Source organism: Haemaphysalis longicornis, unplaced genomic scaffold, assembly GCF_048455015.1.
Source record: "Haemaphysalis longicornis isolate Haplotype H1 unplaced genomic scaffold, Haemaphysalis longicornis Haplotype H1 scaffold_10, whole genome shotgun sequence".
In the NCBI taxonomy this organism is placed as follows: domain Eukaryota; kingdom Metazoa; phylum Arthropoda; class Arachnida; order Ixodida; family Ixodidae; genus Haemaphysalis; species Haemaphysalis longicornis.
The window spans coordinates 54,584,195-54,611,625 of NW_027526204.1; the positions used below are offsets into that span (position 1 = coordinate 54,584,195).

Sequence of the window (27,431 nt, forward strand, 5' to 3'; positions counted from 1 at the left end):
GTAGAATGGCATGTATAAAGCAGAAATCGGGCCGCGAGGCAACTCATAAAATTGGCATTGGTCATAAGGACTGGCCACAAAGCCAAAAATGTGTTTGAAAATAGCCTGCGGTCCACCTATAGGCAATATCATGGGAACATACTTTGCCAAGCGTTGTCCAATATTGGCCTTCCAGAGCTTGGCCAATTGTTGGCTTGTCATCTTTCCCAAGCGCCAGCCAATGATGGCGGCCGAGGTACTGCCAAGCTCGGACGCATTGGCCACTGATGATTTGCCATGCTTGGTATTGGCAATTTCTGCTCCTTGGGATATGCACAAAAGGAAGGTGAACTGTAAATTAAATGATGATCAGCCTTTGCAGACTGGTTTTGCGTTGTGAAATGACTAATATTGAGCCTCACTCTGAACGTCTCAAGCAAGTTTTTTTTCATTTTACTTTGGAGCCACGACTTGCCTAATCGTGCCAAGACCAGAACAGGCTGAGCCCCTTTGTAACAACAGGGGGGCTCGAACCCCTTTTTCTTCAAGAGCCCCTGCAACAGAAGCATGCTAACAAGCAGATGCTGCTGACCGGTGCCAGTCACTCCTAGTAATCCGACACCAGTGCACTGGGAACCAGGATAGCAGCTGGCACTTTCGATATGCTTGCAGAAGCCCTTGAGCCTCATTGAATTGAACCGCATTACTGTCCAAGCTTTCACTTCCACAGAACTGTAAAGGAGGTGTGTGCATTGTTTCAGTGCCAGTGACCATACCAGTGAGAACAAGTGTTTGTTGCTATTTTAAATCTCGCAATCGTGACAACCCTCCAGGAAGTTTTTGTCACCGAGTTTATTATATTAGGGACGACATGAGATGGCAGATTCCCTGACATGTTTCGCAATCACCCGACCGTGGAACTGGAAGAACAGCTGCACACTTTCCAATGCACATGCACCTTGGGTGCACCGGTCCCTCGAAATGAGTGATTCTGCTACATGGCAGCAGGACAAATGAGACGAGTGAAGGTTGATGGTAAAGCGTTGTATTTACAGGATGTTGGCCATGACCATGACACCGTCAATGACAGCTGCAGCAACATACTACTTCCCCCAAGATGAACCCAAATGATATGCCACTGTCAATTTCTTTGCCTTCTCATAGCAGCATGCTTGTTGTGAAGCAAGGAAAATGTCGATGCCTCATATCAAAAGTGACTTTATTACACAAGCACGTTCAATTACACTCGCATGTAACAAAATACCGTACAACCTGACATTGGGGCTCGCTTTACATTGAGTCATGCATATACAATGTTTGCTTAGCTATAAGTACACAATGTTGGCTACACATATATATTGAGGTTTCCTATGCATTCAAAGCATAGACCACACAACACAAAGTAGTGACAGCACACAAGTCTGCTTTTGTGCTTTGAAAGTGAAAACCTTAGGGGCTTCCCTCTGCGACGCTTGTTCTTTTTTCACTGAAACATTCCGTTTCCTTCTTTTACCTTTCAATTTGATGCTTTCGCTTGCCTCACTGCATACTTTGCCTGCAGTGAATCAATTTGTTGCCATATTTGCGGCATGGACTGCATTGATCCAGCAGAAAAATAGGTAGTATATATGTGACATAGACACATTTTCCATCAACACAGACAATGTCAATTACTGCTTCAACAGGCACACTCAAGGCACTTCACACTGCTCTTTCAGAATCAGAATTCTTTATGGCTGGCTGCAGCCGTTTTTATGCACTTCACATGTTTTCTCACACACACTAGGCACTACTGGTAAGCTCAATACATGGTGGTGCAATGGTGTAGGTACAGCATGACTATATAGCACCCAGGGACCAGGGTTTGATTTCCAGCTAAAGAATTCATTGTGCCTGCGAAGATCACACACAACTAAGGAGAAGACAAAACTCGCTAGAACTGTAACTCAGTTTATACCAGGGAAAAACGAAAACACACATGAACATACTTGATAATTTAAAAGAGACGAAGTGAAAACAAAACGATGCAATCCTCTTCAATATGCTTCTTTCGCTTAGACCGAGTTGAAGGTCCAGAGTGTTTTGTCTCTAGTTTAAGTAACCCAGTTTAATGTTTGCTAGCAAGATGAATTCTTTAGTAACCAACTCGTCCAACTTTACACTTTAGTGATTCCCACCAAGACATAAATGTGCGAATTTCCTTTTAAAAGCCATCAGTTCACTTGTTTACAGAAACCTAAAAAAAATTTGATGCCAATTTGGGACCCCATGACATGCTTTTACGCTTTGCGTAATTGCCCATTTTGGTAGTACCTGCTGTAGTTGAGCAACAATGACACTGGATATTAAAGATGAGTTTTTCTTGGCCTACTTAAACCTAAATATTAGGCCTGGCTGTCTGTCCCTTGATTGAGCCACTTGTTCAAAAAATCAAATTCTGTAACGTGTTTATATAGAAAAAAGTTCCGAACCAATAAATCTGGCACCATACATCATACTTGTAAACACTATTGAGCAAAAAAATGTCATACTAGTGCCATATAAGTCATTCGTCATACTAGCGCCTTATTCGTCATGCCCTTTCTTACCGAGTCTCCATTTCAAAGTAAATCTTTGTGCATGATTCAAAGAAAGCAATGCTCACCAATGTGCATTCCTAGCTGTTTAACAGTTGTGTTTCGAAACAAAGCTTTCGGGTCAAATATGTTACAGATGTTAGGTTTCACCACAGTATTTTTCTCAAAATTCAAGTGAACAAAAACTGAAGCTCTTCTCACAGGCTACACACAAGGGCTTGTTGCTAGAGAGCAATTTTCTCACAACTGAACACACACTTCTCATGAAAAAAGCTTGCTGGATATGCTGGAAGCTTTCACAATAAATCAGGCAGCCTCTACGAGTAACGTTCTTTTGGCAGGTGCCCCACATATAGGGCCTCTTGCCAAAGTGCAATCTTCATGGTTACAAGCTGGTGTCTTTGAACAGTACTGACATGAGACGGCAGATTCCCTAACATGTTCCGCCATCACCCGACCGTGGAACTGGAAGAACAGCTAACTGCAGGCACACTTTGCAATGCACGTACACCTTGGGTGCACCGGTCCTTCGAAATGGGCGATTCTGCTACATGGCAGGACAAATGAGACGAGTGAAGGCTGATGGCAAACCGTATTTACAGGATGTTGGCCATGGCCATGCCACCGTCAATGCCAGCTACAACGACATAGTACTTCTTCGCCCAATATGGATCCAAATGATGTGCCACTGTCAATTTGTTTGCCACCTGATAGCTACATGTTTATTGTGCAGCACAGGGAATTTTGATGACTCGTATCAAAAGTGCCTTTATTACACAAGCATGTTCATTTACAGTCGCATGTGAAAAAATACCGTACAACCTGACATTGGGGCTCGCTATACATTGAGTCATACATTTACAACATTGGCTTAGCTATAAGTATACAATGTTGGCTACACATATATACTGACGTTGACTATGCATTCAAAGCGTAGACCACACAACAGAGTCGTTGCAGCACACAAGTCTGCTTCTGTGCTTTGAAAGTAAAAACCTTAGGTGCTTCATTTCTGACACTTCACTTCTTTCTTCACTGAAACATTTTCTTTTCCTACCTTTCCATCTGAGCTTTTTGCGCGCCTCACTGCATACTATGCCTGCTGTGGATCGGATTTCTTGGCATATTTGCGTCATAGACTGCATTTCGCCAGCAGAAAAGTAGGTAGTATACCTGATATGAACGGACCTTTCATCAACACACACAATGAAAATTACTGCTTCAACAGGCACAGTCACGGCACTTCACACTGCTCTTTCAGAATCAGAATTCTCTACGACTGGCTGCACCCGTTTTTATGCATTTTACAGGTTTTTTCATACACACTAGGCACACTACTGGTAAGCCCAATACCTGGTGGTGCAAGGGTGTAGATATAGCATGATTGTCTAGCACCCAAGGGTTTGATTTCCTGCTAATGAATTCATTGTGCCTGCGAAGATCAAACAGAACTAAGGAGAAGACGAAACTCGCTAGAACTGTAACTCAGTTTATACCAGAGAAAAACGAAAACATATATGAACATACACGATAATTGAAAATAGACAAAGTGAAAACAAAATGATGCAATCCTCTTCACCATGCTACTTTGGCTTAAACCAAGTTGAAGGTCCAGAGCATTTTGTCTCTAGTTTAAGTAATCCGGTTTAATGTTTGCTAGCAAGATGAATTCTTTAGTAACCAACTCATCCAACTTTCCGCTTTAGTGATTCCCACCCAGGCCTAAATGCACCAATTTCCTTTTAAAAGCCATCAGTTCATTTGTTTACAGAAACCTCAAAGAAATCTGACGTCAATCTGGGACCCCATGATGTGCCTTTACCCATCCTAAACAGTACTTAACACAACGACGAGGAAGAAGGGACACAAAACGGCGCTGACTCTCAACTTAAAGTTTAATCGGAAGAAAACACACACATATATACAATCATACACCACACGTGTCTAAACGTCATCCCTATACAGCAGTGCGTTAAACAATCTTATAGTAGCCTACTTCCCGCAAAAAAAACACAACCTAAGGCATCGTGTCCCACAGGAAAGCAAATTCCTTATTATACAGTGTCACAGAAGCATGACTAATGCACTTCCCTTCACTTTTTCTTATATGAAACGCCTCTACCAACTCTTTTGTCAAGTCGTCATTGTGGCGCCAAAGAATACTCGAGTCCTTATACAATGGGTTGCATTTTTCTTGACTGCTTTCCTCGTGGGCCTTGTAGTGACGACTGACATGTGCAAAAGGATTATTCTTGAGCGAAGCACGGTGCTCCATCAGCCGTACATTGACGCACCTGCCTGATTGGACGACGTGCACATCACCACATGAAAACGTCAGAGTACATGATACCCGTCGAGCAGGGAAGAAAAGGTGACACGTTTCACACTGCACCTGGTGCCCGCTTTCTGTCTTGACAGCTTGTTCTCCACCATTTTACATATTCGCCCAAGTTTATTCGGGGCTGAAAAAACAACCCGAACCCCGCAACGACCGGCTACATTTTTCAGGCCATGTGAGATACGATGCATGTAGGGAATAACAGCGATCCAGTTTCTTTCAACCGGACAGCCAGCTTCACACCCTGCGGATGAATTCACAGCTTTAAGTACCTTTTGCGTACTCCTGCGCATTATTTTCTGAAGAAAACCAGCCGAGTTAAGCGTGCTGATTCGGGCCTCAAAACTACTGCCAATGTTATGTATACAAGACTTAAAAACGGCCGACCTTAGCACAGAAAAGGCAATCTCACATTTAACCAGTTTGGAGTGCCCAGAGCTGTAATTCAAAAGCGGTTTGGCAGACCTAGGGCACTATGCCGAGCATACATGCCCTGGTTCCACAGACAAACGCAAATCCAGGAACTGTAGCTACCGCCTCTCGGAAGCTCACATGTAAACCGAAGCGCCGGGGCGCATTCTTTAAACTTTAAGACATCAACCACTCGACGTGACACATTGGAAATATCAATAAAGACCACGAAATCGTCAACATATCTGACTACCTTCATAGCCAACCCACACAGGTTCTGCTCAATACGTCTGCCAATGTCACTGAGGAAAATATTGCTAAGAACAGGGGCTACCCTAGAACCAATACATATCCAGGTTTTTTGCACATGTAAGCCCCCCTCCCACTCCACAAAGGTTGACTTCAAGTAGAAAGACTGAATTTCTAGAAAACTGCTCACAGTTACCCCACAATTGTGGAAGAGGAGGGGGGAGTGATATGGAAGGGGGGCTTACATGTGCAAAAAACTGGGATATGTATTGGTTCTAGGGTAGAACCTGTTCTTAGCAATATTTTCCTTAGTGAGATTGACAGACGTATTGAGCAGAACCTGTGTTGGTTGGCTATAAAGGTAGTCAGATATGTTGATTTCCTGGCCTTTGTTGATACAATTAAACCTTGATATAATGAAGTCGTACTTGGGGGCAGAAATTTCGTTAAATCCGGAATTTTGTAAAATCGAGGTTTCGATTTTACAGTTCATTTAACCAGTTATTGAGGTTTTCATAATCTTGCGCATCGCCGAGAAACAACTGCTGTGTAGTTACCTCTCCAGTTAAAGCGAAATTTGTACTGAAACTGGAGGCGAAAATTGTGTGAATTAAGATTTTCAACACTTACACAATGGAATTTGGATAGCCGACGGTAGTGCATGTGTCGTAAAACCGGTGCTTTTTCCGGAGTGCCTCATTAAATATGATAGCAGACTAGGTTTCCACTTTTTTCTTCTTTTTCAATTCGGCCACTAATAAACGCCGCTGCTAGTCAATTGAACCCGCGTCCATGCCCCGTGCCCGGCGAGGTGCTGGTTCAAAGTTACGCCTCCTTTCGTCCGTTCAGTGGTAGGCTTAGGCACGCGCTGAGGGGTGTGGCGGGGCAACAGCAGAAGGGTGCTATGAAACTTTCGAAAGACTTTTTAATGTACAAAGGCTCTGCAGTATGAGCAAGTGATGCAACCACGACACTCGAGATAAAGCCATGGCTGTGAGTTGAGCGGAATACGTGCTGACCGCTTCACTGTGAGGAGCAGCGCTTACGTGCTCCTGCTAAAGCGGAAAGCTTACATTAAATATATTCTGGCCAAATTCGATTAAGCAAATACTTTTATGGCCACTGAGCCCTACAGAAACCAATTTCTCCGCATCGCAGCAGTCTAATGAACCCGCGTGAAACCAAGATGACTTCGTTTAAAGAGAGAAATTTATTGCCACCAGCACTCGATGTTCAAGCCGTAGTGAAGCTCGTATGCTGACAGCGCTAACAAGGGTTGTTCTTAAACATTCGCGTGCACCTGCGTGCCTCCACAGAACGTCGATGGACACCATCACTTCGGTGGCCGTCGGCTTCACCGACACTTCCTCAGGCTCTTGTTCGGAACACTTTTCTTTCCCTTGGAGCGCTCATGCTGCTTACAAGACTCACCTAATGATGCATGAAAAAATATTAATGTGGTTATCAGCGAGCACAACCTAGAGCAGCAGCACCATGAGCAAGGATGCGTAGAAAAAAAGCTCGAGGTAGGCATCGGCAGCCTAAGCATAGAGGGCGCTGGCGCAGGCAAGGATGGAGACTTCAAAATGGTGGCCGCACTATTAAAACGGTCCATGACCGCTAGCGGGATGAGCAGCTTCTTTCATCGCTTTTAATTGTTGTCAACCGCAGATTTCACCGCTTTTCTTTCATTTTAGCCTTTTAAGAGTTAATGCGAGTAAATGTTTTCAATGTAGCCTCTGAGAGGCAAAATAAAACGTGCCTTGACCGGAATTTCGTTCTTCCTTTCTTGCCATGACTTCGTTAAATCGGAAGCGCCGCACGACATTACTTCGTAGAATCGAGAAAAAAATACACGCATTTAGCAAAATTTTGATAGAAAACTTGAAAAAATTTGTTATATCGCGAATTTCGTTAAATCGAGGTTAGTTATATCGAGGTTAAACTGTATTTGCGATGTGTCACGCCGAGTGGTTGATGTTTTAACGTTGTTTAAAGAATGCGCCCTAGGGCTTCGGTTTACATGAGAGCTTCCGAGAGGCGGTCAGCTACAGTTGCTGGATTTGCGTTTGTCTTTGGAACTAGGGCATCTATGCTGGGCATACTGCCCTAGGTCTGCCAAACCCAGGGTTCGTACGGGCTTCAAAAGCAAAAATTCAAGGGTTTTCAAGGACTTTCAAGGACCAGAAAAGACATTTTCAAGGTCCCCATCCTATGTTTTATCTGGGATTATTTATAACTTTTTCAACAAAATGTAAAATTTTAATATGGTCTAATACCCAAGAATATTATTGCACATTTAGATAGGCGCTATGGGTTCATGAATTTTTTTTCATAGTTTATATTTAGATTTTTCTTTTTTGTTGGTGTTTTGCTGAGGCTGCTTGAGTTCAAAACTTAGTTAATGTTGCCTGCATCTCCTGCTTTGTCAGCAAGAGTATCAGCTGAAATTAACTCAGCAAGTGTTGCTGCAAGGCAGGATGAACTATGTACACGTCGACCATTTGCACGTAAAAGCAAACGCAGATGGAGCGTATGAGGCATAGCAAACAGGCAATGAAAGGCCATCCACAGACTAGATGGAACATTCAAGATACAGAACAGAAGCCGGCTTTCACAGGATTGTATCGTGACATGAATTCTATTGAGGAGTGCTGTTCCCAATGTTGCCTCGTAATACTGAGAATCCACAACTCGTAATTTCACACAATACACTGAAACTTGATAGTTCCAATGCTTCTTTAGATTTGTACCACCTAAAATTCACGACGAGCACTTCAAATTCTTGTGAAAAGATTGGTTATCTCCAGAAAAATCAAGGGTTTTCAAGGACCCTTAAAAAATTCCAGGACTTTCCAGGCCTTGAAATTTACACTTCTAAATTCAAAGGTTTTCAAGGTTTTCAAGAACCTGTGCGAACCTTGCAAACCATTTTGAATTACAGCTCTGGGCACTCCAAACTGGTTAAATATGGGATTGCCTTTCCTGTGCTAAGGTGCCTTTTCTGTTCGCGCCTCATCACCTGCGTTGCGTCGGCGCGTTAAACCCCTAAATCAATCAATCCATCAGGAAAGCAACCACTGCGGCAGGGATCGAACCCGTTTCCTTGGGCTTAACAGCACGGTAGCACAGCCACTGAGCAGCTGCAATGGGTCAAGTGGGTATCTTTGAGCAAAGCTCTTCTGACAGGCACTACACAGTTTAAGGCATCTGATTAGAGTGAAACCTTTCATGGCGAATCAGACTCTTTACACTAGTAAAGCTCTTCGTACACATGCTACACATGTATGGTCTCTCACCGGAGTGCACTCTTTCATGAGTAACCAGGTGGGATTTTTTAGTAAACCTGGTTTCACAGGTGCTACAAACATACGGCCTCTCACTACAGTGCAACCTTTCATGATCAGCCAGGCCCTTCTTAGTAGCAAAGTTCTTCGGACAGATGCTGCAAACGTAGGGCCTCTCCCCAGAGTGCAACTTTTCATGAGCAACTAGGCTGGCTCGCAAACTAAAGCTCTTCTCACAAAAGCTACATCTGTACGGCTTCTCACCAGAGTGGAGTCTTTCATGAGTAGCCAGGTTGCTCCTTGAAGTAAATCTTTCCTGGCAGGTGCTACACACGTAAGGTTTTTCGCCAGAGTGTAATCTTTCATGCTCTACCAGGCTTCCTTTATTAGGAAAGTTTTTCTGACAGACGGCACAAGTGTAGGCTTTCTCACCAGAGTGCAACTTTTTATGTTTATCCAAGTGGTCTTTTTGAGCAAAGCTCTTCGGACAGATGCTACAAAAGTGGGGCCTTTTACCAAAGTGCAATTTTTCATGACGAACCAGGTAACTTTTACTAGCAAAGCTCTTGTTGCATAAGTTACATACAAAGGGTCTCTCACCAGAGTGCATCTTTTCATGTCTAACCAGGTGACTTCTGTTAATGAAGCTCTTCGGACACATGCCACACACGTAGGGCCTCTCCCCAGAGTGATATTTTTCATGAACAACCAGTCTGAATCTCTCGGTAAAGCTCTTTTGACAAACACAACAGACATAAGGCCTCTCGCCAGAGTGCAATCTTTCATGCCTCCCCAGGTCACATCTTTTAGCAAAGCTTTTCTGACAGATGTTACATGCATAGGGCTTCTCGCCAGAGTGCAGTCTTGCATGAACTAGCAAAGAGGCTCTTTGAGTAAAGCTCTTCGGACAAATGCTACACAGGTACGGCCTCTCACCAGAGTGCAACTTTTCATGAGCAACCAGTTTGCTTTTTTCCGTAAAGGTCTTCTGACATATGCTACACACAAATGGCCTCACATCAGAGTGTGATTGTTCATGCCTAACCAGGTGGGCTTTTCCAGTAAAGCACTTTTGACAGATACCACACACATACGGTCTTTCGTCAGAGTGCAGTCTTTCATGCGCAACAAGACTAGATCTTTGAGTGAACCTCTTTTCGCAGGTGCTACACGCATATGGCCTCTCACCGGTATGTACTCTCATGTGGATGTCCAGCTTGCTATTTTTACTGAATGATTTCTTGCATACAGGGCAGATGTATGGCATCTTATTACCACACTCTATCCCTTGAGTTGCCTGGTGGGTGCGCTTGTGAGAGGACAGGCAGAAATGAAGCTTGGGCCCACATAGGGTTTCCTTGGTGGCATTGCAAAAAGTCCTAATTGAGAAAAATTGGAAAAAACAAGAAAACTGTACAATAATAACACAAAGGACATGACAAACTCTGTGCCAAAAAAATTTTCGTGCCAATCCTTCAACACTGAACCCAGCAATGTTTGAAGCAGTCTGCACTTTTGATTGGACAATCACCCATGCAAATGCAATCAAAAATTGTCTGACTGACTGACAAGCAAGAAAGCCCCGCAGAGTTCATACATACCATGATCCTAAATTTCACATTTTCAACACGACAGTGAACTCAAAGTTTACTAATCATCAACAATGCCTGAAGGATGCATTAAACAGTACATTCTCGTGGAGGGAACTTTTTTAATTAATAAAGTAAAGTAAGAAGGTTGAGTGTTTCTTTTTGTAGAGATTCCCCTGAGTTTTCCATATACATTTTTTATCAGTTCCTCCGGACCAATTTTACAGAGCAAGATTACAAAATAATGTCTTTTTGCATACACTATTTAAAAGCGGTACTATATATTTCTACCATTCTTTTTTTTCATATCCATGCCTCAAAACTTCCAGTGCTCTACAAGGTGGCAATGAAAACGAGTCAGGCATGTGCTTGCCCTTTGAAAAGGAAGGAAGAAGCTGAGAACGCCAATACTACATAACACAGCCTATTGATGAGGCAAAGCATACGAGTAAGGCAGCTGCTGACACCTACCATAACGAGGAAATCGGAAATGGGTGTCAAGCAGAAGTAAAGCGACACAGGAATCACGTCAGCTAATAGGACGAGCACAAGGGAGTGTGCGAAATTTTAACAGTAGTTTTGAGACAGATGTTTAGCATTCAGTCATGCGATGAGCGCCAGACTGTGGCTTGATATGATATGATTTGATGCTTATTGGTAGCATTGGAAATTTCCTAAAGCATCAACTTGCAGTGGATGTGTTGCGTAATTTCATTCGTTAAAAAAGTTGGCACGGCAATGTTGAAAGTGCATGGGACGAGCAAGGATTTTTTACTGCACAATGTTGTGCCACGGCTGTTCATACCACACCAGTAAACTGCGTGAAAAGAAAGGGGCGTATACTAAATTTCAGATAGGCCTTTCAGAGAAACATGCCAGATTCAACTGAGCAGTGCAGGACAGGGTGCAGTTTGAGGATTTATTGCTGACTGGTAATCTGCAAGGTGGCGTGAAGTGCAAATGTACAATCGACATAATGCTGTGTACTTTTCATGAAAAGCCAATAGGGCAATGATTTAACCATGTGGGGCATGGATGAGTTCATTGCTGCACAGTGGTGAAAGTGCCCTTGTCTGAAGGGCTTTCCAGGATGGCCTGAATCAATCAATACAACCTAATGGTTACTGGCGGAGCTCATCTTATGAGGATACACCAATATAAAATCCTGAATTTTTTCTCAGCAAATCTAAGTGAGTTTATTGTAGCTACAGTAAAAAGGGCACCTGGATTTTGCATCTTCTCCTACTTGACAGAAATGACAAATTGCGGGAAAATTCACCGGGAACTACAACTGTGTAACACACCATTCTATTTGCGATTTGGTAATGGTAACTGCAGAATATTTAGCAGATATTACTTGCAATAAATATAAGTTATAGTGAGAACACAATATTGCATTTTGCAGGCTAATGGTAACATTCCATTTCAATTTGTAGAGTTGCAGCCTTGACTACATTTACTCCACCAGATCTTTTGCACTGTGCAAAAAAAGTTCCTGTTTTAAGCTTAGGGTCTGTGCAGCGTTGATGTTACAAAAGCAACAGTATTGCACGCATCATTACTTCTTTACCCTGTGCTGCTGGAATGTGGGGGACAAGGGCAGGTGTCGGGACGAGTCTCTGCCACAGTATCTGCACCATCTCGTGAAGCAGAAAATTTCTCCCAGGCACCACCTTTGGCATAGTCCACCTTCCGAACTGTAAAAAAAACATGCCAAAAGCATCTGAAACACTGACAATTATACGATTCTCACACATGCTCTCCACTTGTAAGCACCACATGTATATTTTCAAGGTAAATTGCTTACTACCTACGGCCTTTTCAGACCTTAGGGTAAATTTTAATTATGCATCATTAAAGGAGCCATAAAAACAAAACACAAGCTTGCTTCATTCAAAAGATTGCCTCGTTAGAATCATACTGACACCCCTTTTAACTAAACTTCACTCAAATAGACTGTATAATTAGGAAAAACGGGAAACGCCATGTGGCCCACTCGCTCATTTCCCGCTACAGAACCTATGATGTCATACGAGCCAGCTCTGCGATTGGTGGGGGCCAGCAATAACAAACTCAAATTACGCACGGCTTATAAGCTTGCCGAACGGGCTGTTTGCGCTTAAATTTAGGTCACATTCTTTTTAAAGCTGTAAGAATGGGGGAATTGACAGTGGAAGTTACGAAAGCACGCATAAACATGAAAGTACCGATGCGTACTATTGTTGGTACCGCGCGAAGTATGCTTGGTTTAGCTGCACACGACTGCAGTGCTTTGGGGTTGGTACAGACGAGACTGGCCGATTGACGCAAGCAACGGTTCTTACGTGACCATATTTGTCGAGCGAGCACTCTGTTTCACAAAACGATTATTTCCTCCCTGAACAAAAGCAAGCCAGCTTCAAATACGGTCAAAAACAAATCAGAGGAAGAAAACGGCTTGCCACGGTATGGTGGCCCCATCTAAGTTCACTAACGATAAACAAGGCTTTCCAATCGGCTGCAGAGCGATCGGTCCCTGTGATGTCATTGTAGACCACGAAAACACACGATTTTCAAGGAAAATCAAAATTTTAACGCTAATTGATTAATTTCTCAGTAAATAAAACATCGTTTGCTGCTGGACAAGTGCTGGGGACACTATAAAACACAAAATATTTCGAATAAAACAAACTTGTATTTTATCTTCGTGGCTCCTTTAAAGACCCGAATGGTGGATGAATTCTGACAATAAAGGTTTCGCTCGCATAAACAAAGTTTAGGAAGCAGGGTAATTTATGTAACGTACGAAACTGAACAAATACATTTACACAGAAGGTAGCGTGGTTTTTTTGTTCAGAATAAATTTGTCTTAACTGACTTTCTCTTGATAGTGCTCTCCTTTATGCGCTTGTATATGAAAGATACTACTTAAGGTCTTGATATTTTTGTTGGAAACGTGCTTGTACATCAGTAGTAGTTATATTGTTACTCAATATGCAGTTATGTCCCACGAAGCTAGTGCATCCTCCTAAACATCAAAACAGACAAGAAAGATGCCTCCCCTATTAGGCAAATAGTTTGAGAAACAGGTTCCCTGCACAAAGTTTGCAAAAAAATTCACAGAAAGACCACTCAATCGAGATGTTTCGCTCCTAATGCTGGGTAATTACAAAGGCAAAATGCAGCAAGTCTTCTTCCCCACAATGCCCTTATAATACCTTAGGTATTTTTTGCTTAATTTTTGTGCGCCAGAAGTGGGAGAGACGGAGGCATATTATGACCTGATGTTAGGATTAGCACAAAGCTTGAAGGTCCACTCCAGTAAAATTCCCATAGAACATCTACAGCCAGTAAGATATATAATAGATTTAAAACCCCCGCTTGCTGTTTTAAAATGCCTGGCACCATCTTCATCGCCGTAAAATGCACTTTCTTTTTCTGTATAGTGCGTTTTCTCAAATTCTGATTCTCAAAATTATAGGAGAGACACTGCATCATAACTGCACAGCACGATGTCTGCATGTAGTAAATAAACCACACACTGGCAATTGCAAAAAAATTGACAATGTTGCTACACCTTCAATACATTTCCAACGTTACATCTAAACCCACGACCTCAAGGCAGTGGGTTTGGATCCCACCCGGCGGGCATTCTTTATCCACTTCCTTTGTCTTTCCAAATTCGTTATCTGTTTCAAGGACCCACCACACTCTCCCCTATGCTTTCCGAGGCTTTCATGACTGCCAACCCTTATTTCTGTCTTAATTTAACGAGCCCCTCATTTCCCTATCTGATTCACTACATGCATTGCCAGGGCCTCTGTTCTGGCAGTCTTGGTGCCATAAGAAGTTTAGGAGGATTCAATGCTGGTCGACCACTCTCGACATGTCGTAGACACAAGAGTCACGGCCCGGGGGTAAAAAGGAGGTCTCCTTCACCCCGAATAGTCCGAGTGGCGCTGGCTACCACCCCCAAGCGCAGGAAAACCAAATATCTTAACATAAATACCCAAGAAAGTGGAGGGGAAACAGCCCCGCCGGTAGCGTAGCAGTCATCGCACCAGATGCGCATTCTGGTGGTCCTGGGTTCGGATGCCATCTGGCGGCCATTTTTTCTCCACTTTATGTCTTTCCAAATTCTTTATCTGTTTCAATGACCTACCACACTCTCCCCTTTGCTTTCCGAGACTTTCTTGATTGCCAACCTTTATTTCTGTCAATTCAACAAACCCGTCATTTCCCTACCTGATTCGCTACATATTGTGACGTGGCAATGAAGGCACTGTTCGTAATAAAATGTTTCAACAGGCAAATACAAGCCGGTAGCTAAGGCAGCACCAATGTCCGAGAAGCAGCGTGCACGTCCGCAATGCTCCCAGCATCGTCACCTCCATTTTCCCAAGGCTATGTACCAGTGGCGTGTATCCCTCGAGGAGTAGTTGGCCATTACCGATGACCCAGATAAGATATATGGCCGGTATTCAATAGCGTGGAATGCATGCAGGCAACCATGCGAGTGCGCCGCCATATCTGTGGCCAAGCGTCTGTTACTAGGCGACGTTGTGCGCACGGCCCTTAGATCAGGCACCCCTCTTCTCCTCCTTGCAACCATGTGAGTGCGCCGCCACTCGTTACGTCGGGCTCCGCGGGATGGCGGTACTTTTCCATGTCCGTGGCGCATCGGCCATGTCTGTGGCCGTTTCCAGTGTTGCCAAGCGAAGAAATTGACCGCTAAACTTTTCAGCGAATACCATATATATATATATATATATATATATATATATATATATATATATAGTCTGCAAAGATAGAAACTCACACAGAGCGCGAACAAATAAGGTTAGTAGAGACAGAGAAACACGAGAAAGACAGAAAATAGAAATAAGTTTACTGACGTTTCAGGAAGAGGACTTCAGAAGAAAGGAAGCCCTCTTCCTGAAACGTCAGTAAACGTATTTCTATTTTCTATGTCTTTCTCGTGTGTCTCTGTCTCTACTAGCCTTATATATATATATATATATATATATATATATATATATATATATATATATATATATATATATACACATATATATCTATATATCTATCTATATATATATATATACATATATATATATATATATACCGTAAAATCCCGAGCAAGCGCCCCCTGCCTTTTTTTAACCTTGACCGGCGCTACACCCATTTTCACAAAACCTCATACCTAGTTGTTTAGTATTTTCTTTTCTTTTTTTGCAGGCATTCAATCGATTGGAATCGACACAACCAATCTTGTGAGTAACTATCCGCCGAGGCTTGTGCTTGTTGCAGATTTCAAAGTGCCTGTATGCCTGCAAAGTTGAGACCAGTTTTTTTCGCTCACACTAGTCATATTCTGGGCTAGGTCATGAACTTGAGACTAGCACGGCCAGGTCATACAATACGGTGATTACTAGTTCGACATGCCACGATGGCTGAATCGCATTCACCACCAAACCAACATGCGCCAACACTGCACTCTAATAGTACTGCGCAGACGGAGCCCCTATCAGATAGCACTCAGCCAATTCTGGAATTGATGGCGCATTTGCTCGAAGCAAAGAGTGAGTTCGAAAAGCAGCTTCTTGTGCTCGAGGCAGCAAAACTAAACAGCGCCGAGCAATTGTTTGTCCAAGCGCCAGACACCATCCATGAAAGGTGTCACTGCAGCGCGTCGCTGCAGTTAAATTTGGCTGTGCAAAGTACATGGGTTACGCCAAGAAAAAGATGTACAGTTAAACCACGACATTGAAGTCGTACTTGTGGGTGGAAATTTCGTTAAATCGAGAATTTCATAAAATCGAGATCTCGATTTTACAGTTCATTTAACCAGTTATTGAGGTTTGAAAACCTTGCCCATCGCCCAGAAACAACTGCTATGTAGTTACCTTTCCACTTAAAGCGAAATTTGTACTAAAACTGGCCGCGAAAATTGTGTGAAATAAGAGTTTCAACACTTGGGCAATGGAATTCGGACAGCAGACGGTAGTTCATGTATCGTCGTAGAACCGGTGCTTTTTCCGCAACGCCTCATTAAATGTGATAGCAGACTAGGTTTCCACTTTTTTTTTATTTCGGTCACTACTTAAACGCCGCTGTTAGTCATTTGAACCCGCGTCCATGCCACGTGAACTTCACCCTGGCGAGGTGCTGGTTCGAAGTTACGTTCCTTTTCATACGTTCAGCGGTACGCTTAGGCGCGGCGTTGAGGGGTGCGGCGGGCCAACAGTGGAATGCTCCTATTAAACTTTTGAAATACTTTTTTCATGTACAAAAGGCTTTGCAGAATGGGCGCATGATGCAACCACGACACTCGAGATAGCCATGACTGCGAGTTGAGCGGAGTACACGCGGACTGAATGTGTGTAGCAGCGCTTACATGCTCCCCCTAAAACGGAAAGCTTACATTAAATATCTTCCAGCTAAATTTGATTTATACCCACTGATTTGATTTATATACACTTTTATACCCACTGAGCGCTAAAGAAATCGATTTGTCCGCATCGCAGCTGCCTAATGAACACGGGTGAAGCGAAGATGACCACATTCAAAAAGAGCAATTGATTGCCACCAGCACTCGATGTTCAAGCCGTAGTGAAGAAGTCCGTAAGCAGGCAGTGCTTGGCGTTTCTCGACCTCGTATGCTGACAGCGCTAACACGGCTTGCTCTTAAACATGCGCTTGCGCCTGCGTGCCTCTGCAGAACGTCGATGGCATCCATCACTTCGGTGGCCGTCAGTCTATCGTCGGTTTCACCGACACTTCCTCAGGCTCTGCTCAGAACACTTTTCTTTCCCTTGGAGTGCTCATGCTGCTTACAAGACTCACCTAATGAAGCACGAACCAAATATTAATGTGGTTATCAGCGAGCCCAACCTAGAGCAACAACATCGTGAGGAAAGACGCATAGAAAAAAAGCTTGAAGTAGGTTTCGGCAGCCTAGGCATAGAGGGCGCTGGTGTAGGCAACGATGGAGACGTCAAAATGGTGGCCGCACTATTCAACCATCTATGACCGCTAGCGGTTGGAGCAGCAGCTTTCGTCGCTTTTAATTGCTGTCGCAGATTTCACCGCTTTTCTTTCATTTTAGCCGTTGAGGAGTAATGCGAGTACTGAATGTTTTCAATGTAGGCTCTGAGAGGCAAAATAAAACGCTCCTCGACTCGCATTTCGTTCTTCCTTTCTTGCTGTGACTTCGTTAACCGGAAGCGCCGCACGAAATTACTTTGTAAAATCGAGATAAAAATGCTTGCATTTGGCAAAATATTGATAGAAAACTTGAAAAAATTCGTTATATCGCGAATTTCGTTAAATCAAGGTCCGTTATATCGAGGTTCAACTGTATTTGACTTTCTTTACGAGTTGTCCGATTACCAACAGGCCACGCCAATTTTGGATGACACACTGATTACCAGGATCCTGCCAGTAGCGCCCTCCAAGCAAGAGTTCCTGCCCCACGGATTCAAATACGGATGGAGGATGAGCTGCGCACGTGCACTCAAGGTGAGACTGACAGTCTGCTAAAATATGTGCGCTCAATACAGGATTTGTACGAGCGCGCGGAACCGGAAGCGCCCGAACTGGAAAAGGTCACCAGGGCTATTTTCCAGAGCCATCCAAAATTCCGGCCACACTTCCGCCTCCGGCACCTCTCGGGCTTTGACGACCTTGCTCCACAGGCTATGGCCATTGAAGCTTCCGTGCAGCAGCACTGGATTATAAGCGCCCGCCTCCTCCTAGAGAGACCTGTTTGGAGCCATCTTGTGCGGGGAAAAGCCCTGCAAACGGCAGGGCGGACCAGCCGAGGCATCTTGCCACAACGGCACGGTCGCGGCCCTCTGAGCAGTGTCTGTTCATTGACTCAAGCCTCGAAAACTTGCTACCCCAGCAATGCCACTGGCCGGCCAAAAGTGATAACCACCGAAGGGCACTTCGGCAATCGAGGGACTGCGGACAAGATCCAGCCACGGCTGGCCCAAGCCCTGTGGAGCCACTGAGCGAAAGCCATACAGGTAAACTCACCCCAGGAATACGGCACCAACGAGGGATAGTTTTCTGCACCAAGCCTCCAAAGCGGTGTGGCACCACCGGGCGAGATGGTTGCAGCACGGACTCACCCCAGTGGTGCAGTGCCACCGTGGGAGATGGATCTCAAGCGGTGACTTACCCTAGTGATCAGGAGCCTTCATGAGAGAGGCCTTTGGGCCAGGCCAACCACAGGCACGTAGCACCAAAAGTGGAGAGATTGGCTAACCCTCGCCTATCCGTCCCGGCTGACGTCAACAATGAATTCTTCCCTGCACCTTCGAGTCGAACAACAGCCCTAGGCAACAAGGAGCTGTTCACCAGACGGAGCACTCCAGCCGATTAACCATGGCGAGCCCAGAAATGCCATCTAGCCCTATCGCAATGCAGCAAACTGGTGCAGACGACAGTACACTGGTATTTCGGCCGTCCTACCACCCAGGAGCATGCTGTGCACAAACTCTGGCGATACCAGGCGAGAGACGCTGCTCGAAATTGCGGCCAGACTCATCACACTACGGTATGAACCAGATTATGGACCCGGGGACGCAGCAGTGCGCGGACCCGCTACCGCCAAAGCAACAAGGGGCTGCCCACCAGATGGAACACTACAGCCCAGCAATCTTGAGAGGTGGAAACCGCGTGGCAAGCGCGTCGCGCTGCAAAACGTGACCACCGTAGTGCAGTCAAAGCAGGCGACGCCGAGGCGTCAATAACGACTTGGCAACACTACCTGACGCTCAAACGCAGGGTGCAAGCATTAGTACAGTCTAAGCTTGCCGAGCATAACCTGCGCCTGCTGCACTCTATGCGGGAAGAGGGGAAGGCTACGTCCCAAAAGTTCTGGCGCTATGTTAAGAGCTTAGACCGAAAAGACGAGCCCCCGCAGCAACTCGGGGATGCCGTGACAAGACAACAAGTCCCAATATCAAAGAGCACCTGCATCAGCACTTAACTCGCTTGTTCGGCTCCATAGATGCTGATTCCACCAATGTCGCACCAGCTGCAGATGAAGCAGTCATGGGTACCGGCCCCTTGTTAACCCCGCATGAAGTTGATTTAGAAGCAACGCAACTCCGCTGGGCGTTCTCCAGCATAACAGTTGACCGTGTCTTGGCTCGACTCAGCTCTCGACGGCCACCGGGCCGGATGGCTTACCAGCGCGACTCTTGAAGTGCTTCGGGCCAGCGACACGAGAACAACTGGTGATGCTGTTTACCGGCATTCTGGAAGGCGAACCCATTCCTGAAGAGTGGCATCACGGTCGGCTGATGCTTATACCCAAGCAAGGTGGTCAAGCCGATACCCTGGAAGATTGTCGACCCCTCACAGTTACCAGTGCCATGTACCGCATCTTCATGGGCGCCCTCAAGGACTGGCTGAGCGGGTGGGCCAAGTCTAAACGGCTCCTGACCGAACTTCAGAACGGGTTTTGTTCAGGCCGTCGTCTAGATGATAACCTGTTCATACTAACACAATGTGCCGAAATCGCGATCAGGGAGCAGCACTCTTTAATGTGCTGCTTTTTGGACGTAGAAAAGGCGTACGACGCTGTCCCCCATGCCCCCCTTTTCCAGAAACTCAGTCATCTCGGGCTTCCGGAAACGCTGCTGCAGACGGTCCAACGAGTTTATGAGGGCAACACCATCAGAGCGCACTTTGGTCAGACTCTGTCAGACCAAATCCCTGTTACTAGGGGCCTCCGTCAAGGGTGTCTGCTCTCTCTGCTTTTGTATATCTTGTATGCCACAAGTATTGAGCGGAAACTGCTCCAATGTGGTCTCGGTTTTCGGCTCAGGTACAGCACCACTGGGGGCGGACGAGCAATACCGCCTGCTAGGGCTTGCATTTGCTGGTGATCTGGTACTTTTGGTAGAGTGCTCGCAGGAATTGCAGACCCTGCTGGACATCTGCTTCGCTGAGGTAACACAACTTAGACTCCGGTTCAGTGCCAAGAAAGTCTGCGGTTCTTACCTTCGCGGGAACCAGCGGAGACGCAGCAGTTACCCTCGGCGGGGAAGAAATCAGCATGTGTTCATCTTATAAGTACCTGGGCATAGTGCTTTCTGCCGGTGCTTCCATGTACTCACACCACGAGGCAAAGGTGCGCCAGTCTGCCGTTCGTGGCCAGTGCATTCTTCGCCGCCGAAGCTTGAGGGGCTGCAACCGTTTCCTGATGGTGCGTGACCTGTGGAAGTTGGTGCATGTGCCGGCTCTTACGTTCGCGAATGCTGTGGTGCGCCTCTCAACGTCCACTTGGCAATGGCTAGAGAGACAGCAGCGCGCAGTGGGACGCACCGCTGTAGGATGTCATCGGTATGTGGCCAATGAAGCGGTACAGGGAGACCTCGGCTGGTCGTCGTTTGAAGCACGTGAGGCGGCTAGAAAGCTGGAAGCCGCCTCACCTCCAGTTAATGCATCGGGAGCGCTGGGCACAACACATTTTCGAGTATCTGACAGCGACTTGCATCCGCACAAATTAGGCGCGCCGTGTGTACTTCTTGGAGAAGAAGCACGACTTCTTTTGCGAGCCTGTTTCTGTGGACACTGCCGCAGCCTGGACACGTGACACACGCCGTCGAGTGCGCAAGGAAAAGGAGGCAATGTGGCAGCGTGCTGTGCGGGAAAAGCCCACTCTGGCGTAGCATAAGACTTCGTTCGGTGGCTGCCAGCTGTACGACAGCTCCATTCGATTCAGACGTGATTCCCTGCAACGCCTGCCCGTAGCATGGTGCGCTGCACCGAAGCGCTCGATTCGCCGCTGCAGGAATGGTGCCGTGCACCGCGTCGCTCGATTGCTCATGGTGCTGCAGCGGTGCCACCGCGGTGCAGAGAACCGCTGCACCTGCTACAGAGGAGGTGCAGCGATTCGGTGCCGTGAGCGTTGGGGCGTTGCGGGTTGGCAGGCAGCTACCGGCAGTTGCGGCGACCGCGTGAAAATGTCCGTCGAGCTCGAAGATGCGTGGGACAAACTTAGCCTCGCCGCTGATGCGTACGACGCAACCCAGATGGCCGTAAACATCCAGTTGTAGAGGACGACAGGTGAGGATGATAAGCAGACAACTATGCCTGCACCTCGCTCGATTGTAAACACGCAGGGGTCTACTGACGGTGCAACCGTGATGCACGGCACCGTGGAACCACGCTGCACCACTGCACCGGCACCACAGAACTTCCTCTGCAACGTTGCCGTGCACCCCTTCTGAATCGAATGGAGCTATTACGTGCGCGTCTTCCCATTGATGCAAGTCGTCAGGCTTCTCCCACTGCCACACGAAGAAGGCACCGCGAGCGCAGAATCATTGGCACGAGCATGCACAAAATGCACACGCAACGTCGATGCGCACGATTCGTGTACGAAAACGAGCCATGCAGTTCACGATTAATAGAAATAACTTGCCACCCGCGTACGGGGAGTCGGTCGCTATCTTTCAAAGTGCATCAAGCAAGGACAGCTGTGGTTATCGCATATGCGCGAACTAAAGGGTGCCTATGTTTTTCTTCTGCGTCGAAGTTGTGTCGAGGAGAGCAAGGGGTGCGCGCTGTGTCAGATGGCCGATTTCATCATTTATTTTTCTTTTGCTACCAGACCCGCCGAAAAACGCATTATAAATAGTATTGCGCTTCGACCAACCGCGTGGTATGCTTATGCACTGAGTTCTATGGAAGGCAATCCGGTGGCCACAAAAACCCGCGTTATATCCAGTCCCGCACTATAAGCGGTTACGTTATAAATGGTCTACTCTGTACGTCAATATATTATCTGTTCATTTATTGTGCCTTATGTATTTCTGAGTAAAACCACTCTTGCAGAAAGAATTTTACTGACACCCACCAAAACAGACATTTTCTATGATGAGGGAAAAGTTAATGTTCACCAGTAACCTGCAGCTAGACATAGGATATTTAAATCGCATGGCGCATATCTGCAGCCTGACACTGAATGAGTTGCTGAATGATGCTGCTTCCACATTGGACGTGGGTATGCAATGGCTTCACTAATGCAATGGCTTCACATTAGGTTAAGGGTTTAATGATATGAACCACAGCAGCGGGACGTGCAGCGAGTTTTATGTTGTTTTGTATGAGCAACATAATATTATGCTTAAAAAGGACCGCTTCGTAGTGAAATGCTGATGTGAGAAAAACAAATCTGAAATTTTTACCTGGAAATGCTGCTTCTGTTTGGGAGCACGTGCTGATGAGTAACATAAGACCACACTGCGTACCTGAAATGAACATTCACATTCAGTAATGCACGCAGATTAGCAGTTAGAAAGGGGCACTACCTGTGGAACCAGTGGCAATGTTCGTCTGTGTCTTTTGGCAGCGGGGTGCACGCCGTCTGTGGGCTCGATCCGTCGACATTGCTAGGCCGCAGTCTTCAGGCAATGCGGTATCTTCTGAAAGTGAAAAACACAACCCCGGTTGGAAATTTACACAATCACATTACACACCACGCGGACTGGCAGTACGTCTGTAAGTTTACTTCCTAGCAGAAAATGGCACAGCTGACGTTAAGTCCACCTGACATGCCTTCTTCAAATATATAAATGGATATATGCAGCAGCTTCTGAGCTGTATAGAACAATTATTAGACCATGCATGCGCTGTTCAGTCCCTTCTGCAAAATATAGACAGGATTGGATAAGCTATCACGCAGTACAGCTCTGGTGAGTGTCACACGTTTGTTTCTTCTCAAACTCAACACCAATACTTTTTTGCTAAGACACCATGAACACATCAATATCCATTGCGGTGACAAGACTGCAGTGTTAGAGCAATAAAAATACGGAGTTTAAAGGGACAGACAAGCGATTTTTGTCAAGTATATATTCTCTATCCCAAATGAAAGGGCATCACTTTAAGCACCTTGACGAGAAACGGTTTTGCTGATAATACCCTAGAACTTTTTAAATCGAAATTTTTAGATCTGCGAGCCGTATGTGTCCCTCTCAAAAATGATGCTGGCAACCATGACGTAGAGTAGCTCGGCAACATACTTTTGTCTCTATGCGAAATGAAAAACAACATTTACAAACTTGTCCCCAGTTAAAAAAGTTTGAATCACAGGCTTTCCTGTTCCGTTATGTGTTTTTTAATGCATGAATGCGCCATCTGTTGGGATAGACGATAGGTAGAATCTGGCTTCACGTTGTGGAGGTGGGAAGTTCGATTCTCCTCGGGTGCACCGTTTTTTTTAAGCTGCCGTTGGCGTATTTCGGAACTGAAATCAAATATTTTGGCAGAACAAACGCCTCTGCCTCAGGAAGAATCTTCAAAGCTCCTTCACTAGTTCTGTTTACTGAACACTGCCGTTGATTCTGGGCATGGTGGCTCAGTTAGCCACACAGAGAGCAACCCAGCGGCGGCGGGCGGCGCGTCTTTAGAATTTTCAAAATAATGTTTAGAAATACATATACAATTTGACCTTGTACAAATACTTGTGTTAAAAGGTTTTCGATACGTAAATAAACGTTTCAGCAGTTATAGTAGCTGCTAGGTTTGCAGGTCATGTGACAGGGACACATATTGTAGTGCCAAGTTTTGACACTACGAACCGCCACCCTTCCGATTTCAGGAAGTTTGCTGCCAAATTAAAATTATTTCCGCCGATTTGTTTAGAAATTGCTTGTGGTTACCGGGCTATATAAAATGCTGGCTTTCATACGAGCTAGAGAACATATACGGAGCAAAACTCGGTTGTCTGTCCCTTTAACAAACCGTTTCCAAAAAAATAGTTTTTTGTCTTTTTTCCCCCACTGACTCCAGATTCAAAAGATGGATACCTGTAAAATAGTTTTTTGTCTTTTTTCCCCCACTGACTCCAGATTCAAAAGATGGATACCTGTAAATGCGTTTCCTGTAAGTGCAAGTAATAGTCCCACGCAAAGAAAATTGCCATTTAAAGGGGCCATGAAGGCAAAATGCTAGCTTGGTTGATTCGAAATGCCTCATTAGAATAACACTGAAACCACATTTAATGCAAACTTCGCTGAAATACGCTATATAATGAGGTAAACAAAAAATAGGCATCTCAGTCCCCAGCCACATTCCCACACTCAATAATGACGGATTGTGGGCTGCTTGTTGAGATGGCTAAGGCCTTGAAAATACAACGCAAATTGAAGAGAGATTAAGGAGTAAGAAACCGTGCAAACGACGACGACGACAAAACAGATAGCAACACCAGCGCCATGCAGTTGTCCCACTTTTTCCCGTTTGAGCTGTTTTTTTTCCTCCATAACGCTTGTGTCCGACTTAAGACATGTAGAGGCGCTTGTGGAAATGGTGAACTCGATGCAAACATAGAAGGTGGTGCACCTAACAAATGACAGGTCAATCCGGATAGCACAGATTGCCAGCACACAGACAGCACAAGATGATGGGTGCACCAGAAGAAAACTTCACCATTCCTTTCTAAAGAAAGTTGAGAGAAAAAGAAATCTTTCTGTCATCGATACTGCATCGGACCTTCGCTGCAAGTGCATCCAATCAATTGTTAAACCGTCACAGACTGAAATCACAAACGAAGAGCAAACCCTTGCAACAATTTTTCGTCCACTAAGCAAATGTATCTGCAAAACGATCTAAATGTATATCGATTCAATGATTATGAGATAAAGGTATGCAATAGTACTCCTTCATGATCGATGCGAGGATTGTCTCGACTAGAATCATTCCTTTTCGTGATTTTCACGTAGCCATTTTGGCACAATGGAATCCCGGTTTCATGCACGAGCCATGTCCAGACATGTTATACATTTTCAGTCGCACAACCTGTTTATGGGGAAATACATTGGTTGTTTGACAGGATGCCATTGGTCCCACTAAAATAACTTTCCCTTTGAAAAAAGCAGCTGGCGATTACCATACTCCCAAGGCGAAATTTGTGCACAGTGCGAACTACAATATGCTCAGTCACGGAGCATAGCTGCTGCGTCTCAGGAATGTGATCGGCAAACAGATGGTGACGCACGCTACTCTGCCGTTATCTCACAGCGAATGCTTCCACCGAGCATGTTGCAAATCGTGTTCGTATCACCCACGCAAATGCAACGTGGTTCAGATGAGGCACAAACGGAGGAGTGACCCGCAAAAGTGTGAAGGGGAGGGCGCTCATTGACGGCGAGGCATGGCAAAAGTGTGAGGGGACGCAGTGAGACATACAGCATCTTCAATAAACCGCACCGATGCACTCTGGGGCGCACTGGTGCGCCTTTTCATCCTCGATAAACCGCACCAGTGTGCACCATCTATCCTCGATAAACCGGGGCACACCGCCGTGGGGCAATTTTTGGTTGCCCTACCACGCACCGAGAAAGTCGAAGGGGCACCAGGCAGCAATCCGAGATACATCGCGAACGATGCTGGGGAAGCGGCTTCCTCCACCGTCTGCTGCAGAAACGGCGCATCGACGCACTCGTGTGAACACGGAAGGAGCTGTATATGGTTGCTGACAAGGATAACTTGCTTGCGGATTAATTTGGCAACGATGTGACAGGCTCCGACGGTGGTAGCAACGGCCAGAGACTGTAAATGAGGACGCCAACTTTGTGTACTGCAAAGAAGGCTGCATGCACTGCCAGCCAGCCAGAGGTTGCATTCTTATGAACAGTCACTGGAGTGCCCAGACCATGAAGACCTACATGCTTTGCTGTAGCAGAAGGGCGGAACAAAACAAGCACTAGCAATATGGCTCTAACGAGATGAGAAGCAGCTTGTATTGCTCGTATGCAGCTGTTAGTGGAAGCGCGGTGGCAGTACGTTGTCGCGCATGTGTAACGGATATGGGTCGTGTGTACATATAATTATTGGTCTTCAATAAATATCACCTTCAAGTAGCACTGTGTCACATTACGCTGCTGTAGTGCCACTTGTGAACATTTTTATGGGTTGCTTTCTTTGCTTAAGAGATGGCACTAGGGTAGAACCGCTCAGCTTGTCCAAGATCAACGCTCCATGCTGGTGCAGACGGTCGTGCGGCACTGTGCACCACGCCGGTTTTGGGGGCAACCACGGTGCGTGTTTATCGAGGACGCTAATAGTGAGCCGTGTCGACTTGGTGGGAGATGACGCCACAGCAGCGCATGCCGCCCTCACCCTCACACTTTCGTCAGCGCCCCTCCTCTATTTTCTTTCTTCCTAAGGTGTCTCGTTTACTCGCACGATATCGCGGACATCGTCTTCGTCGCCACCAAACCGCTGCACCGGGCGCCACCGTGCTGCACACTAAAGCACGGATGCGTGACAGCCAGTCCGGACCGTGTCCTGCTCTTGTGCTTCTGTGTTCGCATCGCACGGCATTCTAACACCGCTCCGTCAAATACCCGTCGGACGGCCCCCGAAAAAAACGCTGGAAACGGCGCGGAAACGCCCACGTAAGGAGCCCTCGGATGGCGCTTCACACACTGCGCTACGGAGTTTAGCGTTTTCTCAGTGGCTTCGCTGCCTACTCTACGAACGCGGATAAATATTTTATGGTCGAAAAGAGGCTTCGATTAAGTGGCAGGTTTCATGACCATAAATCGCTAAACATTAGTACACGTTAACGAAGCCAGACGAGGCGATAGCGATACAGGCGTCGCCCACAAGCTCCTTGATATGCGAAGTGCGAGAAAGACCGCAAGTCAAGAAACATGAGAATCACGCCCAACGAAAGGATACAAACCTGTTTAAAAGCTGCTGCAAAAAGCACAGAGGAGATGGTCTTGCAGTAGCTCAAGAGATCTTCACGCGTTGTGAGTAGCCAACGCAATGTTAGGCCACACGCGGCATTGAACTACTTTACCGACTCTGCTGAACTGCGCTTCCCTGCACGGATGACGTCCACGTGCGCCTTGATCGCCAACATTAAAACATTGCACACGATTCACAGTAGAACGACGCAATTCACGAACCGCACTAAACGGTGCGACAGCGGTTTTGCTGGAAAATAGCCGCATGAGAAACTTAGTAATGCTATGGCTCTGTAAGGGTG

At 45.9% G+C, this 27,431-nt stretch overlaps 1 protein-coding gene across 4 annotated transcripts; it reads right to left on the reverse strand.

The window, feature by feature from the left end:
• Window positions 1–1,249: 1,249 nt before the first annotated feature.
• On the reverse strand, window positions 1,250–27,407 carry LOC144158540 (uncharacterized). Of its 4 annotated transcripts, none has more exons than XM_077689478.1 (6): window positions 27,123–27,407; window positions 22,741–22,854; window positions 22,618–22,680; window positions 12,000–12,126; window positions 10,029–10,219; window positions 1,250–6,984 (listed from the first exon to the last, which is right to left on the reverse strand). In XM_077689478.1, exons 2-6 carry the CDS (start codon window positions 22,817–22,819, stop codon window positions 6,908–6,910), a joined length of 537 nt encoding a protein of 178 aa, XP_077545604.1. In that variant the 5' UTR covers window positions 22,820–22,854; window positions 27,123–27,407; the 3' UTR covers window positions 1,250–6,907. The 4 variants fall into 4 exon arrangements, with proteins under 4 accessions (XP_077545604.1, XP_077545603.1, XP_077545602.1 ...); XM_077689477.1 differs by adding an exon at window positions 25,769–25,846 and having other exon boundaries at window positions 1,250–10,219; XM_077689476.1 differs by adding an exon at window positions 25,769–25,849 and having other exon boundaries at window positions 1,250–10,219.
• Between the last annotated feature and the right edge of the window lie 24 nt (window positions 27,408–27,431).